At 37.0% G+C, this 20,556-nt stretch overlaps 1 protein-coding gene across 1 annotated transcript in view; it reads right to left on the reverse strand.

Moving 5' to 3' along the window:
* The window catches only part of NEK10 (NIMA related kinase 10), a 285,708-nt gene that overhangs the window by 19,340 nt on the left and 245,812 nt on the right, over positions 1–20,556 (reverse strand). The window contains exons 30-31 of the mRNA XM_061196445.1: positions 18,379–18,479; positions 10,752–10,862 (exon numbers count right to left, since the gene is read on the reverse strand). Coding sequence (XP_061052428.1) covers positions 10,752–10,862; positions 18,379–18,479 — 212 coding nt within the window. The remainder of the gene's footprint in view (positions 1–10,751; positions 10,863–18,378; positions 18,480–20,556) is intronic.

A 20,556-nucleotide genomic window follows, 5' to 3' on the forward strand; every position in this document is an offset into this window, starting at 1 on the left:
ATAATATGAAACATGCCAATCTACACATAATAGGGATCCCAAAAGGAGAGGAAAGAAAAAAGGGGATAGAAAATATATTTGAAGAATCATGGCTGAAAACTTCCCAAACCTAAAGAAGGAAATGAACATCCAGGTATAGGAAGTGCAGAGGATCCCAAACAAGATGAACCCAAACAGACCTACACCAAGACATATTATAACTAAAATGGCAAAAGTTAAAGAGAGGATTTTGAAGGCACCAAGAGAAAAACAAAGAATTAATTACAATGGAACCCCCATAAGACTATCAGCTGATTTCTCTACAGATGTTGCAGGCTAGGAGTGGCAAGATATATTCAAAGTCTTGAAAGGGAAAAACCTGCAACCTAGGATACTTTACCCAACAAGATTATCATTTAGAATAAAAGGAGGGATAAAGAATTTTTCAGACAAGCAAAAACTTAAAGAATACAGCGATACTAAACCTATCTTAAAAGAAATATTGAAAAGTCTTCTCTAAATAGAAAAGAAACAAGAATCAATAGGAAAGAAAAATCACAATTGAAAAGTAAATCATTTAAATAAGTCAGTACACAGATTTTTTAAAACATCAAAAAATTTTTGTGTCAGCATACAGTATTTGTTTTTCTCTTTCTGACTTACTTCACTCTGTATGACAGACTCTAGGTCCATCCACCTCACTACAAATAACTCAATTTCGTTTTCTTTTATGGCTGAGTAATATTCCATTGTATATATGTGCCACATCTTCTTTATCCATTCATCTGTCAATGAACACTTAGGTTGCTTCCATGTCCTGGTTATTGTAAATAGAGCTGCAATGAACATTTTGGTACATGACTCTTTTTGCTAACACATATATATGGAATCTAAAAAAAAACAAAAAACTGGTCATGAAGAACCTAGGGGCAAGATGGGAATAAAGACACAGACCTACTAGAGAATGGACTTGAGGATACGGGGAGGGAGAAGGGTAAGCTGGGAAAAATCAGAGAGTGGCATGGACATATATACACTACCAAACATAAAATAGATAGCTAGTGGGAAGCAGCTGCATAGCACAGGGAGATCAGCTCGGTGCTTTGTGACCACCTAGAGGGGTGGGATAGGGAGGGTGGGAGGGAGGGAGATGCAAGAGGGAAGAGATATGGGGATATATGTATATGTATAACTGATTCACTTTGTTATAAAGCAGAAACTAACACACCATTGTAAAGCAATTATATCCAATAAAGATGTTAAAAAATTGTTTTGTGTGTGAAAGCGATGATAACTACAATGAACAGCAAAAGGATAAGCATGAAGGTGTAAAAGAGGATATCAAAATAATAAAATGTGGAGGGGGAGAGTAAGAAAAATGTACATTTTTTAAAGAATGTGTTTGAGTCTTTACCAGTCTAAAGCAAGTAGATATAGGAATGGGTTAGCATACTTGAAAAACAGGGTAACCACAAATGAAAAACATACAATAGATTCACCAAAAACCAAAAAGAAAGGAACTCAAGCAAATACAAAAGAAAACTATCAAACTACAAAAGAAAAAACGAAAAGAAAAGAAAAGGAACAAAGAAGAAATACAAAATCACCTGGAAAACAAGGTGCAAAATGGCAATAAATGCATATCTATCAATAATTACCTTAAATGTCAATTGCCTAAATGCTGCAATCAAAAGACATAGAGTGGCAGATTTGATTTAAAGAAAACAAGAGCCTACAATACGCTGCCTACAAGAGACCCACTTCAGGGCAAAGGACACACATAGATTGAAAATGAGGGAATGGAAAAAGATATTTCATGCAAATGGAAATGACAAGAAAGTGGGGGTAGCAATACTCATATCAGACAAAATAGACTTTAAAGCAAAGGCCATAAAGAAAGATAAAGCAGGACACTATATAATGATAAAAGGATCAATACAAGAAGAGGATATTACAGTTGTTAACATATATGCACCCAATATAGGATCACCCAAATACATAAAACAAATACTAACAGACAAAACTGGAGAAATTGACAGGAATAAAATAATAGTAGGAGACTTTAACACCCAACTCACATCAATGGACAGATCTTCCAGACAGAAAATCAGTAAAGTAACAGAGATCCTAAATGATACAATAGAACAGTTAGACTTAATTGATATTTTTGGGACATTACATCCAAAATAACCAGAGTACACATTCTTTTCAAGTGCACATGAAACATTCTCTAGGATTGACCAATACTAGGGCACAAAACAAGCCTCAACAAATTTAAGAGGATAGAAATTATTTCAAGCATCTTTTCTGACCACAAAGGCATGAAACTAGAAATTAAGCACAAAAAGAGAAATGAGAAAAAATGATTACATGTAGACTAAACAACATGCTACTAAAAAACCGAAGGGTCAATGATCAAATCAAAGAGGAAATTTAAAAATACCTTGAGACAAATGACAATGAAAACACAACCATACAAAATCTATGGGATACAGCAAAAGCAGTCCTTAGAGGGAAGTTCATAGCCATATAGGCCTTCCTCAGAAAACAAGAAAAATCTCAAATAAACAACCTAACCTACCACCTAAAAGAATTAGAAAAAGAAGAACAAACAAAACTTAAAGTTAGCAGAAGGAAGGAAATAATAATGATCAGAGAGGGAATAAATAAAGTAGAGACTTAAAAAGAGTAGAAAAAAAATCAGTAAAACAGAGAACAGATTATTTGAAAGGGTAAACAAAATCAACAAACCTCTGGCCAGGCTCACCAAGAAGAAAAGAGAGAGGACCCAAATAAAGTAAGAAATGAAAGTGAGAAATAACAACTGATCCCACAGAAATACAAAAAAAAATAAGAGAATACTATGAACAACTATATGCCAACAAATTGGACAACCTAGAACAAATGGACAAGTTTCTAGAAACATACAGCCCACCAAAACTGAATGAAAAAGAAACAGAAAATAAGAGACCAATCACTAGAGGTGAAATAGAAAATGTAAAAAAAAACACAAAAAACAAAAAAAAACACACCAACTCCCTGCAAACAAAAGTTCAGGCTTCACTGAGGAATTCTACTGAACATACAAAGAAGTTATACTTATCCTTTTCAAACTCTTCCAAAAGACTGAAGAGGAGGGAACACTCCCAAAGTCACTCTTTGAAGCCACCATCACCCTGATACCAAAACCAGATAAAGACACTACTGAAAAAGAAAATTACAGGCCAATATCTTTGAAGAATATAGATGCAAAAATTCTCAAAAAATATTGGCAAACTGAATCCAACAACACATAAAAAAGTTCATATACCACGACCAAGTGGGTTTCATCCCAGGGTCATAAGGATGGTTCAACACATGCAAATCAATCAGTGTGATACACCACATCAACAAAAGAAAAGACAAAAACCACATGGTCATCTCAATAGATGCAGAGAAAGCATTTGATAAAACTCAACATTCATTCATGATAAAAACTCTCACCAAAGTGGGTATAGAGTGAACATATCTCAACATCATAATAGCTATTTATGACAAATCCACAGTGAATATAATACTCTGATGAAAAGCTGAAAGTCTTCCTGTTAAAATCTGGAACAAGACAAGGATGCTCTCTCTCATCATTTCTCTTCAACACAGTATTGGAAGTTCGAGTCACAGCAGTCAGACTAGAAAAAGAAATAAAATGTATCCAAATTGGAAGGGGAGAGGTAAAATTGTCATTATATTCAGATGATACGATGCTATTTATATAAAACCCTAAAGACTCCACACAAAAACTACTAGAACTGGTAAATGAATTCAGCAAGGTAGCAGGATACAAGATTAACATACAGAAATCTGTTGCATTTCTTTACACTAACAATGAAATATCAGAAAGGGAAAGTAAAAAAAACAATCCCTTTTAAAATCACATCAAAAAAAAACCCAAGAAAAACCCAAAAAACCTACAAATAAACTTGACCAAGGAGGTGAAAGGCTTGTACACTGAGAACTATAAAACATTAATAAAGGAAACTGAAGGTGATTCAAAGAAATGGAAAAATATCCCATGCTCTTGGATTGGAAGAATTAATATTGTTAAAATGGCCATACCCAAAACAATCTACAGATTTAATACAATCCCTATCAAATTACCCATGACATTTTTCACAGAACTAGAACAAATAATCCTAAAATTTATATGGAATCATAAAAGACCCAGAATTGCTAAAGCAATCCCAAGGAAAAAGAACAAAGTAGGAGACATAACCCTCCCAGACTTCAGACAATACTACAAGGCTACAGCAATCAAAACAGGACAGTACTGGCACAAAAACAGACATATGGATCAATGGAACAGAATATAGAGCCCAGAAATAAACCCACATACCTACAGTCAATTAATCTTCGACAAAGGAGGCAAGAATATAAAATGGGAAAAAGACAGTCTCTTAGGCAAGTGGTGTTGGGAAACCTGGACAGCCACATGTAAATCAATGAAGTTAGAACACACACCATACACAAAACAAACTCAAAATGGTTTAAAGACTTAAATATAAGACATGACACCGTAAAACTCCTAGAAGAGAACATAGGCAAAACATTCTCTGACATAAATCATACCAATGTTTTCCTAGGTCAGTCTCTTAAGACAATAGAAATAAAAATAAAAATAAACAAATAGGGCCTAATTAAACGTATAAGCTTTTGCACAGCAAAGGAAACCATAAACAAAATGAAAAGACAACCTACAGACTGGGAGAAAATATTTGCAAACAATGCTACCGACAAGGGATTAATTTCCAAAATATACAAATAGCTCATACAACTCAGTAACAAAAAAAATCCAAACAAAGAATGGTAGAAGACCTAAATTGACATTTCTCCAAAGAAGACATACAGATGGCCATGAGGCATATGAGAAGATGCTCAACATCACGACTTATTAGAGAAATGTAAATCAAAACTACGATGAGGTACCACCTCACATGGGTCAGAATGGCCATCATCAAAAAATCTACAAACAATAAATGCTGGAGAGGGTGTGGAGAAAGGGGAACCCTCCTACACTGTTGGTGGGAATGTAAATTGGTGCAGCCAGTATGGAAAACAGTATGGAGGTTCCTCAAAAAACTAAAAATAGAGTTGCCATATGATCCAGCAATCCCTCCCCTGGGCATACAACCAGAGAAAACTATAATTTGAAAAGATACATGTACCCCAATATTCATAGCAACACTATTTACAATAGCCAAGACATGGAAGCAACCTAAGTGTCCATCGACAGATGAATGGATAAAGAACACATCGTGTATATATACAATGGAATACTACTTAACTATAAAATAAGAATGAAATAATGCCATTTGGAGCAACATGGATGGACCTAGAGATTGTCATTTAAGTGAACTAAGTCTGAAAGACAAATCCATATGATATCACTTATATGTGGAATCAAAAATATGACATAAACAGATTCACACACACAGAGAACAGACTTGTGTTTGCCAAGGAGGAGAGGGGTGGGGGAGGGATGGATTGGGAGTTTGGAATTAGCAGATGCAAACTATTATATATAGAATGGAGGAACAACAAGATCCTACTCTAGAGGACAGAGGACTGTATTCAGTATCCTATCATAAACCATAATGGAAAAGAATATGAGAAAAGAATATATATATTCTTTATGCATATACATATATATGTATAAATGAATCACTTTGCTGTACACCAGAAACTAACACAACATTGTAAATCAACTATACTTCAATAAAAAATAAATTTTTTAAAAAGGGCTCTTCTGCTCTGAATAAACATCTACAGTTCTAAGGAGCAAATAATTGTATGCACTTTTGAACTAAACAAGTCAAGTAAATATTACAGAGAAAAGATTATATCACTATATACTACCTCTCCCCCCAAAAAACCACTAATTTTGAGCAAATATTGAACAATTTTAGCACTTTATTGGTCAATTGAGTATATAGTACTTCTTAAGCAAAAACTAAAGAGAAGAAAATAAAATTTGTGGGAGAAACTACAAATGTAATCCTAATTAAATTCCCCAAATTGTATCTTCTTTTCCATATCATAAAATAAGGCTATCTTTTCTGTAGAACAACTACATAAATGATTTGGAACCTAATCAACTGAGATAGAACTCTGAAGGAAATTAAGCGAAAATAAATGTTAACATATGTGTATGTATAACTGATTCACTTTGTTATAAATCAGAAACTAACACACCATTGTAAAGCAATTATACCCCAATAAAGATGTTAAAAAAAAAGAAAGAAAAGAAATGAAATTAGGTGCCAGAAATGAGAAATGTTTCAACATGTTTTATCACACTTCACTCGTCAGTCCTCTGATCTTTTTTTTCTTTAGATTTTTCTTGTCCTCTTTGACTGAATTACATAACATGTTAAGACATAAAATATTGCCTTATTTTTCATTTTTTCTAACCTACAGCTCCTTTCTATTAGTTTTTATTAGACTTTCTAGGCCACTTTGTTAACAGAAATGCCCAGTATTTACACTCACTATTTTCTTATGCTTAAATCTTAGAGGCTGATCAGATGCAGATTCAAGTGTTTAGCATGTACATTTCACAGATGTGCTGTGCACATCCATCAGGAGGCATGTACTGTCCGGTTGTTCCTCTTTTTGTGATGTCAGCAGCCAGTAGTGATCATGTCAGACCCATTATTTCATTCAGGGGCTGCAAAATGACAATATTTTTTTATTCCTTCAGTACTTAATAGCTGAAGTACTTCTGTAATGAGAAACTTCCCCCTCATCAATTTAGTTACCCCGAGATAGAATTCATAAGTGAAGGGCAGAATAAATGTTTGATTCTTTCCTTTTGCAAACAATTTTCAAAATAATGAGTTGGTCACTTAGCATCTTCCAAAGGTAACCAATGAGGGATTTTTTTTTTTTTTTTTTTTTTACTTTTGTGAACTCTTGGATTTAAACATTAGTTAATGCTTTCAATCAATTTTGGTTATTATTCTTATTGACGCTTTAATTATCCAATAGATTGTCTGTGAGAGCCTCTTTGTTGGCTCCTGAGTCCTTTTGACACACGCTCAGTAGTCCTTGACAGCATTCTTGCCATGTATTCTGTTATGTCAAGATATTTGAGCCTAGTCTCATTCAGTTCCTGCTCAAGAGCTGCAATGGGCTATATTTCCAAAGCCATGGGTGCAAAGGGAGCACACTGCTGCTTGCTTCGTTTCTATATCATTCTAGTGAAATTTAGGAAATATGTGTCTTTTTTAAAAGATAAGATCTATCATGAATTCGTACTGATTCATATTGATACTTCTAATTTGAATTAGTATTTTCTACTCCGTTTCTGTTTCTCCTTTCTCCCATGCTGAAAACCCTAGTTCTCAAAGACACCTATACAATTGCATAGATGCTTTGTTCACCCTGCAATTCTAGCCAAGGTTGAGCAGCCTGGACTGAAGACACCTCAGGTGAGTCATAAATAAAAAGGCTCATTTCTTGGAAAAGGGCTCTTCCATGTTTTGACTCTTCTGTCCATCCTGCTGGGCCTCAGGCCACTCATAAGTAAGTTGCAATCATCCCATAATGACTCCTTCAAACTGCAGACATGGAGTCTCTGGATTTTAGGAGAAGCTTCAGAGGGGAGGGTGGAAATCACATGCACTTTATATGTTGTCACCACTTCTTCCAAGGCCATGGTGTGGGGTGACCAAGCCATTTCTGAAAAAAATTGTCACTAACTAAAGATTACACCAGAAAGGGGGAAAAACAGGTCACAAACTTTTCTCATTTAGGTTTAGACTGGGGGCAGGAGGGTTTCTTTTTTTTCATGGAGAAATATATAAATATATTTATCAATATTTATATATCAATAAAGAATAGAACCAATATAGGATATGTTATATAGAATATGTCTATCAATCTAGAATTTATTCTATATTCAACAATTATTCATTAAGCATCTACCATGCACTGTGTATGACTCTGGGGAATCAAAGATGAACAAGATAAACTCACTACCCTTAGGTAAACAGACATGTGAGCTAAATAGCTTTTGAATGAAAAGCTATTTAAAACACAGCGATATGAGTGAAAAAGTGATTGAAGCATAGAGAAAGGGGAGATTAATCCTGGACAAGGAAAATTAAGAAAAGTGTTAATGGAGGAGCTGGTTAATATCCCAGGCTTCCAATTTCTTTAGCTCATAGGAGGTGAGGCCTGCCCCCGATTATAGGGTACATTTCATAAGGGTATGAAGCACCACAGGCTTATAATATCAGATGAGGAGACCATAGCATTCTTCATAGGATAATTTAATCTGCCTCTTAACCCAGTTGAAAGGAGTATGAATCTATGCCCCCTTCGGTCCCCTCATGCCCCAGACCAAGAACAGAGATGAGATGCTCCTGTGAGAGATGCCGCCACAGAAGAGGAAGCACACAAGGTTGGGAGTGGGTGGCACAGCTAAACAAAAGGAGGAAAAGAAAGACACCAAGGAAGGAGGCCAAACTGAAAACCTAAGTCACAAAAGAGACGATCATTTGCGCTAAGGACAGGCACTGCTGGAAACACGGAGCAGGGACAGGTCGCAGCCCCCTTCATGCCTCAGTTTGCAGCAGGCGCCTTCCTCTCATAAAGCTAGGATTTCTGTTAAAATAAATGTGTGTACAAACTGGATTACTCTGAATATCATTTTAATAAGAATATAAAACTTATCAACATGTAACGTTTTCATGGGAGACTTGAGCTTCTGTCTTTAAAATCTATTTATTGGTATTCATGATGCAATATGTGAATATCCTAAAATAAATATCTGAAGTCTCCTCCACTTCTGTTTTAATCTCCCCTAGCTTTGTTTCTTGGCCTTATTTGCCAAGACAACCGATAAAATCTCTAATCTCTGATGAGGTAGGGTTTATGTTTTGTTTACCTGCAGCTATGTGTTTTCTTCCCCATCTCCTGTTTGTGTATGTGCAGACACCACTGATGTAAGGCAAAAAAGCAAAAACATACTGTTTGCATTTCTTATCAAAGAGCGTATATGACCGTTAGTGTAACTGATGCTACCTTGGGCCCATACAGCTCCTCCTGTCCTCCCGCTGACCCTATCCAGGACTGTACCACACAGTAAATCACTTCTCTGTCATTAGGAGCTTTGTAGTTAAGAGACATTGTTTAATAATCATTAGGACCAGGTGGCTTCCATGCTCTGTTAGTCCCTAAACAATGATGAAGACCTTTGCTGACGTATTCCCAGCGCCCACGAGACCAGTTACCCATTCATAAAACTTGACTTAGGAAGGCACGTCCTATTTCCGAGCAGTCCCCCAACTCCTTGGTTAACTATAAAACTGTCCCAATGTCCCCTCAGAGGTGTGGAGTGCAGCTGCGAATGCTTCTGGGTCGTTGTCCACCTGATACAGATCCCACCCTGTAACTTATCCTGTAATAAACTGGTCCATTGATTACATGGAGCTGCCTGCCTCGATTTTCTGTCTCAAGATGCCTTCTCAGTTCAGTGGGCACTTTTGGTTCCCTCCGTCCTCCAACATTGCCCCAATTATGAGTTAATTTATACTACAGATTGGATACAGTAAAAGAAAAAGAAACCTTAAAGAAAAGGTTCATTGGCAGCATGCCTGTGCCAAAGTTTATGTATATGCTGAAGCTTTAAAAAAATATACAAAATTGAAGCGGGATCAAGCATCTTCACGCAACTGGGCCCAAGCTGTTTGGGCCTTGTGTCTTTCTGGGACAGGAGAATGGGAGCCTGTGACCACCTCAAAGGCCTGTATCAAAATGGCTACTGACCAGGTCAAACGGATTTCCTATTGCCAAGTTGTGTTAACCAGAAATAAACGATTTTCTTTCTGTCTGGTTGATTTAACCTCTTTGTGATTTAGTTTCCTTATGTAAGAATAGAACGATTTACCAGCACCCAAAGTCTAGGAGACCATAGAATGTTGAAGACGAAAAGAACCTTAGAAATGGTTCGTTCCACCTTCACAGGTGATAAAAATCATGGCCTCAGATGGTTAAATGACTTGTTCAGAGTTGCAAAGCTCAATTTAGGGGCTCATTGAAGAATATTCTAACAAAGGTTGGAATAGAATTCTCTAAAAATGACATATATATTTATTTAAATTAAAGATATTTAATAACATTTCTTCTTAGGAAAACATGCAATAATACTGAAAGAACTTTCTATTAGTCTTCTGAGAACAATGGCTTCAGAAATAAAGGGGAGAAAATTAGAGGTGAAGACATATCCTCGATTTAGTATCTTAAGCAGTGCTATGGTCTCAGTGTTTGTGTCCCCCAAATTTTGTATATTGAAACTAACCTCCAAGGTGGGACCTTTGGGAGGTAATTAGGCCATAAAGATAAAGCCCTTATATAAGTGTTCTTATAAAAAGTACGCTTATAAAAGAGGCCTGGAAGAGCTCCTTTGCTTCCTCTGCCATGTAAGTATACAGCAAGAAGTCGGCAGTCTGCAACCTGGAAGAGGGTCCTTACCAGACCCGACCATGCTGGTACCTCGATCTTGAACTTCCAGCTACCAGAACCATAAGCAATAAATTCTTGCTGTTTATAAACTCTGCACTTTATGGTATTTTTACTATAGCAGCCCAAATGGACTAAGACAAACATTGATAATACCCTTTAGTAGAGGGCAGAGCTTTAAATAGAGGATACAAGCACAGGAGGTATAAAATTTAATTCTTATGATTTTTTTTGTTAGTCAAAGAAGAATTCCTATATGTAGAATACTGTACCTTTTTAATTTCAGATTTCAAATTACAAGGGTTACTCTGCTGGCTGAAGAGGGATTTCTTGAATCTCTCTATAACCTTTCTTTTCAAATTGTGGTGCAAAGCTGGAGGAAGCTGCATAAAATGAGAAAATCATTATAAGCACATTGTTAACTATGCATAGCTGACTCCCAGGAAGCATTTGTGAGGGTAGCAATATTCACTCAACAGGACTAAATAAGAATTTAAATTTTACTCCAAATAGCATGACTTAATGTTACAATTTTTCATTCTACAATCCAGAAGAAACACATTACTCTGTTCTCTTTCAAAAGACTACTTCTAATTATGTTACTGTTCTTTCATTTTATTTATATTATTTTTTCATAGAATGACTAAATTATATATTAGTTGCGTGTATAAATTGAATTTTGCAAACAACAGACTTACAAGGAAAGATGCATTCTATGAATGCTTAAGTGCTTGTATCATGCCCAGAACCATGCTGAACACTCTCATCATGGTCTTTGTTCTGAAGAATCTGACACTTTGGACCAGGAAGCACACATCTGCATTAGTACAGGGTCAGAGGCCTGCTTCTGAATATACAGCTGGAGAGAGATCAGATTGGAGGGGCCAATCTTATCAAGAAGAAAGAGAGAAATGAATTTGTATACATTAGGGCTCAGCAGGATGAGTTAGATTTAATAAGTAAATTCTAGGAAGCCACTGGTTTGAGTGGAGAAGGTAAGGGAAAGTACCTCAAGACACATTTTTGGTCTTGATAATTCCCTACTGTTACCCACCAGAAGTTGCCACTTCCCTAAGTCAAACACCAAAGGGCAGTGTTGGCCCAGGACCTTCTAGTTGATGCCCAGCATGATTCTACCTGTCAAGGGTAAAGGTAGCAGCCCTTTCTGACATAACTCACTGTCTGCTACAGCACCAGTGGGTCCTTCAAAAGTGACTTACCCCGGTTGTGGCAGCCATCAGTATCACATTAATTCAGATACTCTTAAAACCTTGCTATTCATTTAACTTGATAAGCCTCTAGTTAACTTAGAATTGCTTTTACTACTCCTGATGGTCTGAATTAATCCTCACAAAAACTTTCTTGCATAAGTTAATATTCAGTCAACTTAAGATTCATATACAGGGCAGTATTAGAAAGCTATTGTATCTTATCAGAATAATTATCACAAGCAACAGCACCCTATCTTTAAAGTTTTCATGGAAGAATTAAAAATTTTGCACAGAATGATGACTCACACATAACTTAAAACTGCAGATGATATAAGTATAATTATATATATATAAGAATTATAATACTAAGAATAAAATTACTAATACCTATGACTTGTATGTGCCAGGCACTATGGTTACTCTTTCATGTGCATTAGCTCACTTTTTTCTCGACAATAAACTTATGAAGTAGGTACTATCCTATAGGTGAGGAAATCAGACATTATATAACACCCAAGATCTTTCTGAGGTAGTGAGTCTACCAGCACAACTATTGTTCGAGAGCAAATACCATCACCACTAGCATTACACAAGTATAGCACTTTATAAACATTTCACATACTTTATTTCGTTTATCACAATAGTCCCATAAGCTACTTGAATTTTACTGATGAAGAAACTGATTCTAGAAAAGGTAATGGTTCCTTCAATGTCATGAGTCTAAAAGTGTGGTTTTTGTTTGTTTTTATCATACCAAATAAAGCAACAGCAGAAAAAAAAAGAAATCTTATACATTTATATTGTAGGTTTTCTCAAACATAATATATGGATTCTTTCTAAAGAACTAGTATCTCCAAAAATACATTGGCAGACCATCAGTAGCCCACAGGGCCCCCTTTGATAGTGACTCAAACAATATATTTTCTACTGAAAAAAAGTTATTTTGACATATTACTATTTAAGAGGAGATTGCTATATGCTGATTTTTAAAGCATTTATTTAACATAACAATCAAATCTTAACTATAGAGTTAAATCCAAAGCTTACGTTGGTTGCACAGGTTCTACCTAAGCAATAACACATAAAGACTCCTACTAAAAGATAATGTATGTACTTTAGTCACCTTGTATGACATACCTAAACAATAACACATAAAAACTAAGCAATAACACATAAAGACTCCTACTAAAAGATAATGTATGCACTTTAGTCACCTTATATGCTCAAAGATCGATTTTGGTTTCCAGCAATGGAAATGAACCACTGATTTCATTCTCAGCTTACTGGTCTTAGGATTCCCATCTTATTTTTGATGAAAACAGATGTCAAATCACTGAAGGCAGAGTTAGGATTCTAACATCCTGTCTTTTAAAATAGTTGCTTTTAGATGGTTTCCACAGATTTTTCTCCATGGAAACTGGATAAGAAAGGCCACCACCAGCCAAAAGTAAGCAGTTTCCCATTTAAAGTCACTTGTTGGTTGTCAGAAGGGATCTGGCTCTGCAATTCAGGGTACTACCACAGCTTAAGTCTGCAGGAATTTATATAGTAAATAAATATGTGAACAAGAAGGTTTTTTTGTTTGTTTGTCCATTCAGTTTTACTTTCAGAAGTTTTCCTTTGCAATTACGAGACAGAAAAAATTGATCTTGGTCTTTAAGCTTTGGTAAATACGTGAGTGTAATGTTTAGACTTGTATTTATCTCCTTTATTTGAAAGGCAGTGACTTTGGTTAGCACTGTAATTTAAGGTTCCCCAAAGAGGAATCATTCCTTACTATGAGCAATGTCATAAACTTTAAAGTATTCTGGAAATACATTTTTACAACCACCATGATTATATCTTAACTTGTAGCAAGGAATTCCATCTTGCCAAAAATATGAAATCATTTGTTATGCTGGCAGTGTAAGAGCATAATAATAAGGTGTTTTTAATAGTTTCATTCTTGCTTTATAATACTTTGAACTCCAATAAAGAAACAAAATACATCCATTTATAAAAAGTTTTTTAATATAAAAATTAGCAGGACAGGCATATGGAAATTATATTTAAATTTCAAAGGATATTTTCTCTCAATTTAGTAGTGAATCATTAAGGTAACCAATAAGCTATCTGAAGTTATTTCCATAGCACTAAAGTTAAGAATTCTTCTCCATATATCTATATCAGTATTTAAATGGAAATGTATTTTTGAATATAATATCTTTACTCAATAGAGATATGGCAGATTATATTTTGACTTATTAACCAGTTTTCTCCCTCATCCTATGTTCTTATGCCCCTTCACCCACTTTCATTTAATCAGGTAGACAGTTCTGTGGGATTGCCTAAAGGAAAGGTTGACAGAAGAAAATGGAGAAAAGGGTAATCAATTTTAGACTCTTGAGTCTTCAAAAGGCTGGCACTCAGGGTAACTGAAAAGAATATCAGATTTGGTTTAAAAAAAATTTTTAAACCCACAAAAAACCCCCCAAAATAATCCAAACATGATAGATAAGAGCCAGGCTACTCTCCAGTCTGGGCAGAAGTCAAAGGGGGAACAGTGAGAAGTTAGAGGTGGGCAGGTCCCAAATAAGGTAGTCCCTTGTCGAGCCCCCAGGCTAACTGTGCCAGCTGTCAGTTTGTTTACTCTCAGCTCCAAATCCACTTTCATTGCCCTGCTTGTGACACTGGAACATATATCCCTTGTCAGCTGGCTGGTTGTTCAGCTCTATCTGCAGAGGGCACTAGTGGAGGATGGAGCCTGTCTTTCTGGTTCCAGTGATGCTCCTGCCTTGCCTTAGTTTGGCAGCAGTGAATGGTCAGCAGGAATGGGGACCCCCAGTGGTGCTCATCCCCAGCCAGATTCAGTGCCACCAACCCTGCAGGCAGCTTTCCAGAGAGTTCCATGGAGCAGCACCTACCAGTGGGCAGCCTCCCCTGGTCCCATAGAGGGCAGTTCCTAGAGGGCAAGTCCCAGCACACCACTCTTACAGGCTGATTTCCAGCAAGTCTACAGCACAGTACCTCAGGACATTTCTCTGACTTTCCAGTGAGGTCTGGACCTCAGCCCAGGATGAGGGTGTCCTCTTCTATTTTGTTCCTTTCTTGGGTGCTGTGCCTCAGCCCTATAAGTAGTGACTTCCCTATCTGCTCTTCTTATAGTCTTTAGATTTCTCTTCCCCTCCTCAGTAGATAATACCCTGTTATTATTAGTAATTCTTAAACAATTCTTTATGTGAAACCTTCCCTGTTGAAATCAGTTTGGTTTCAGTCCTCTGAATAGACCCTCACTGAAACAGATTTAGTTCCAGGAATGTCCAGGAGGAGCCATAGAGATGGCATTTGGAAATTGATTTGATTGTACCCTTGGAACCGAGCCCACTGCTGGGTTGTTTGCCAATAGGACAGAGGATGATAGTAATCCATGGCATACAGTGGCATCACAGTTAGTCAGTTGTCACCTGAATGAAGAGCCAACTGAAGCGAGTGCCCTGGAAGCTTGAGTGGCTGCTACACTTGACCATCAGGCAGTATGAAGACCACGAGGATGGTGGGGTGGGCAGGTCCTTTAGATGCACTGGGGCACTTACAGAGAGACAATGACAAACCTGGGTCCTTTAACTCTCAGCTCAATTCATAGTCTAAGAGCCAGAAAGGTTCCATGACAGCCCTAATAGAATGTATTTCTTGCTACCACAGCACTGGTATGGCTGATAATCAAACACAAATCTAATTGATCAGGTTACTGAATTACAATGTCAGCTGAATGTACATTTCACCAAGTTTCTCATGCAAAAGTTAGAAAAAAAGATTAGAATACTAAAACTCCAAGTAGGGACATGCTGTTGGACCCAGATAAAACTGACAATCTTGAAACTCAACTCATTCTGAGCCATCATTGCCAGTGGAAGTAGCTTGAAACCCTGCATCTGAGAAGATAAGACTTCTTTTGCTTCAAAACTCTATACTAACCTCACCTAGGACAGATGAGGGGTAATATCTTAAAAAGGGATGCTCATTCCTCTTAAGACCCACAACAGTGAGCTTTAAGTCAGCAACAAGGGTCATATCTCAATATGATCCAAGGGAACTTGTACACTTCCCTATCTGCTCTTCATCAAAAGAATTGCATCAAAAGATTTTGCTATTCCATATCAGCAGCAACCCAGAGAACATGTGCAGGAGTGGATTCTAAGGGTGTCAGGCCAAGAAGGATGAAATATAGCACTATATCAAGCTGAATTCATTCAAATGTGTGTACTTACTAGAGAGTCTAGATTTAATATATTAGTTTGTGCAGCTGGAGGTGTACTAAAACCTGGACTCAATGGTGGCCTACAATTAATGAGGATAAAATGCCAGAGCTTCTCTGGCTTGTGGAGGAGGGAATTCAAAGGCTTGGAGAGACAGGAATGCTGGGATAGATTTATCATGGGTGACCTGCACACTCACTTCCCAATTTCGTTCAGCAAGAACACTCAGAAGCCATTCCTTTTGATACCAAACAGGACCCTGTGGGGCTCCTGGGCACAAAAGCCTTTCTGTGTCCCCCATTTCTTTGATTATAGGAAATAGGTTTCATTCAGCCTCCATGACCTTCCCTGAGTTCCAACTGGCAGATTCAAGCAGTCGCTAATTAGGGAAGGGAGGGGATGTGGAGACAAGGGAGGAGTAGTCAAGAGAAACAATAGTGCAGCCTTGGGGCAGGGTCCTGGCTCCCCATTAAGGGAAACACACAATATCTTTGAGCTGTTTTGCAGATACTGAAACACCCACCAGGTGGGAGAAGTTAACTGTATGCTGCCCACAAGCACGTAGACCGCAGACTGGTTGGAACCAGAAGGTTAATGATGCTGACTCCCAATTACCTCACCACCAACCAATCAGAAGAATGTCCATGAGCTAATGATGCCCTCTTTGAACCATTCCCATAAAACTCCTCACTACCCACTCCAGGTAGGACACAGAGTTTTGAGGGCATTAGCCTGTTGTGGCCCCCTTTGCCTGGCAAAGCAATAAAGCTATACTTTTCTACTTCACCCAAAACTCTGTGTCCAAGATTTAATTCGGTGTCAGGGTACAGAGGCCAGGTTCGGCTTCACTTTCACTAAAGCAGTGAGAAACACATTGGAGAGGGGAGAACCAGCATCCTTGAAGACCTTACAGTTACTCTCCTTTGTAGGCCAGATATGACAAGGAAAGTACAAGGTTCCAATGGGGATGATGTGATCCCAGAGGAGCAGAGGCCAAGAGGCAGCCCCTGACCACCAGTGACAAGTTGGGAGCATTTACCATAAAGGGTGGCAGGGATGTATACTGTTAATGAGAATGCCCAGCCCACAGAGATCTTTGATGGTAGTTAACTGATTGGGGTGCTCTTGGGAAAGAAACATGAGGTCATCCTACTAGAGTATTCCTTAATCCATATAACAGAAAAGAAACTCTAGGTCTGGTAGACAAAAACGTGATTTGAGTTGCTGTTGCCCTCAATTGAGAGTTATCTCCTCTCACATAGTTTCCAGACGTTGGTCAATTCAAAGACCAAAAGCCCCTTGATTAGTGCGAAAGCTGGGGCCCCTTGAGGAAGGGCCCTGAAACATTGCTATACCTATGCAATAAATAAATTTTCCTCCAACCCTTCTCCAGAGATCCCTGCAGCTATTTATTAGAGTGACTGCTCACAGAGAAGAAGGAAATACACAGGATTTCAGGGAATACTGGACACCAGTCATAAACTGACTCTATTTCCTAGAGTCTTATAATGTCACCGTGGTACACTAATCAAAATGGGTTTTTTGTTTGTTTGATTGTTTGCTTCTTTGAGGGGGGAGGCATATTAGACCAAGTTAGACTTATAATGGGCCCAGTTGTTCCACTGGCTTGGTGATATTTCTCTCTAGTACCTGAATATTTAATTGGAATTGCCACAATTGGCAACTGACAGAATCATCAGACTGGGTCTCTGAATCTTAGGGCGAGGGAGTGTTTATATGTTTTGCTCATTGGTATGTCTCAAGTGCCTAGAATAGTGGCTGGTGCATAGTAGGCATCTAGTAATTAAATGTCAAATGAAAAAATGAATGAATGAATGAACTACATATTAAGACATACAGTCTTAAACTTCAAAATAATAGTTACTTTCTTGTCCAAATATCTACACAAAATTTGTTTTCTTATTAACAGTACCTAACTTTGGTAAATGACCATTCAACTCCCTTATCGTTAGAAAGATTTCTGTAAATAATTTGTAACCAGTGATTACTTCTCCAATGCCTAAGGGTCACTGAGATTTAGAAAAAGTTTTTAAAATCCTGAATTTTGTGTTTTCAGTTTTTTGAGAGGTCTTGGTTTTATCCCAGCCTCGTCAGGATTAGGGAACTACTTTCCTTTCTTTCCTGTAGCCCAGCTCTGTCCCCACTTTCACCCCCACATAAAAGGGCCATTTGTGTTGAAGTTTGTTTTTGGTTGGGCACTAAAAGTAAAAGAGCAGGTTAGGAGTCACAGGGAAAACCTGACATATCTGCTTCTTTTAACCTATGACCTTCCCAGCTCTGCTGCTAAGCTAAAGTGTTCCCAAATATATGTAGTTGGAGAGAATAAGAACAAGCATCACTCAAACTGAAAGTTTCTCAAAGTAGTTCTTTACCAATATTAGCACCAAACTTGTACTTAAGATAAAAAGGAAATAAAAAGCTAGCACACTGACCTGAGTGATGTAGATGATTTTGTGCAGCTGGATTAAGATCTGCTGAATAGGATCACTGATCTGACGTACTTTTCTCTGGGACACAGCAATTCCTGCAGATGCTGTGGATGACAAATTCTGCAGTTAATCAAGACCCTTTTCCCCTTCAAAAGTGGTATTAAGTGGAAAATGGGGTAAAATTCTGAAAAAAAAATACTCTCATCCTACCAATGAGAAAATATCTAGAGACCTTGTTACACTTCAATATTTTATGATATGGGATGCACAATTCTTTCCTTCTACTTCTCAGGCCTCTAAGTAACATAATAATGTTATCATTTGTAACATCTTAAAGACTGTTTATCACTTGGAAATTTTGCCTGCAATTACACCAGGCTGCCACAAGGAGTCAGTGGTGTTTTGGATACTGTGGCCATTGAAAAGCTGGGCTTCAGATATGTGCAGTTAAGGGATTATTACACTTAAAAAATTTTAATTCATTTGCCCTCAGTAGCAAATAAAACTAATTTTATTAAAACTACTAAAATGCAAATAGTGAATAGGCAATCTTACAGAGCAAACAAAAAATAAAATTATAATTTGTAATAATCAAGGGTTTGAAAATTATGTTACTTTCAAACCCTTGATTACTACAAATTATAATTTTCACCGAGATTTCTCTTCAGGTCTAAGTAAGACACATCTATAATTTATCCTGAATTCTCATCACAGAGCCACATCACTTTCACAGTTCTAGGCTAGCTTGGTATTAAACTGCATATAAGCTGCTTTCCCAGATTCACATGTCATAGCCACAAGTGGCCCATTCTTAACTTTGAGGAATGTAAAGCTATTTAAAGGAATGGCCTTGACCCTTGTATTAGCCACAAGGTCCCCTCTGCCTCCTCTCACGCTCAGATCCACACTGGAGAAAATGGAAGAGAGACTTCAGATATGTGGATGTATATTATCCTCTCTCCCACATTTCTACTCTTTCCCTTCCTCCAGATAACATGTAGCATGCTTTCTGAAATAACGCTTTTCTTGACAATTTCTCTTTTTTAAAGAAAAGTTCCAAAGTCCTTCTTTTCTTACCTCCATACAACTTTGAGCACATGAAATTAAATGTGAATACAATCATTGCTTTAGCAACAGCTAAGATTTTGAAAAATGATTCTTATATAAATGCTGTCTGAGAAAGTTTGCATATTTTACCATAAGAACTTGTTTTCAAAACATTTATAGAGAAAATTTAATGTGGCCATTAAAAGATTCACCTTGTTTTATTATTAGCATACCAAAATGTATGTTTAGGACACAAACCACAAAAAAGAAAATAAATATAACATTGAAAGAAATATTATTTTCCTTATGGGTATCTTTACTGAGTTTGTTGAGAAATTCACACAAGAAATCATCTAGCTCTAGTTCATCTACATTTAATACCCTGTTTAAATGTTTGCAATTTAAAGGATCTACCTCCTCTAGGAACTGTGTCTAACTCCTTTCAAGCAACAATTACTTGCCATTAAGATGAGGTTTAATAAATTACCCTTAGGGTAAAAATGTGAAGGTAAATCAGAAAGAATTAAGGTAGCTCTGAAATAGAAAACAGAGAGCTGGAAGTATCTGCTCCAGCCTGCAGAGATGGTCAAGAGTACATATGTCATATTTTCTACAATGGTGCTTCTTTGCAGAAATAATTCTTAAAACGTAATTATTTGTTTGTCTAGACTGATATCCAAAACTAACGTGGCCAAGTTGATGTTGTTATAGGAACACTAACTTTGCATTTTCTGAAACTGGACGGCTTGGTTTTTGATCACACTTATGTTGATTACTTTATGTTTTTGGTATATGGACTTTCATTCATAGGTAATGAGTTAAAATCTCACAGCATGGCAGAGTTCTTAGATTTGTGATGACATTTTGAGTGGGATGTCTACCTTGCCACAAGAATGTATTCATCTGTGGCTAGATATAAAAACAGAGATAGTTAGCTAGAATGCGTGCCTTCTGAACTACTCAATATACAAAAGTACTTAAAATTATTTTTCTTAAGACCTTTGACCACTACTCTCTCAATCCCGGTAAGTCCTTGAGTTTTGAAAATAGTTTTGGTTGCTTACTCTCTAAAAAATAAATTTTAAAATGTGTAATTACACATGCCCATTGTAAAACAAGCAAACAAATGTAAAA

Source organism: Eubalaena glacialis, chromosome 7, assembly GCF_028564815.1.
Source record: "Eubalaena glacialis isolate mEubGla1 chromosome 7, mEubGla1.1.hap2.+ XY, whole genome shotgun sequence".
Taxonomy (NCBI): Eukaryota; Metazoa; Chordata; class Mammalia; order Artiodactyla; family Balaenidae; genus Eubalaena; species Eubalaena glacialis.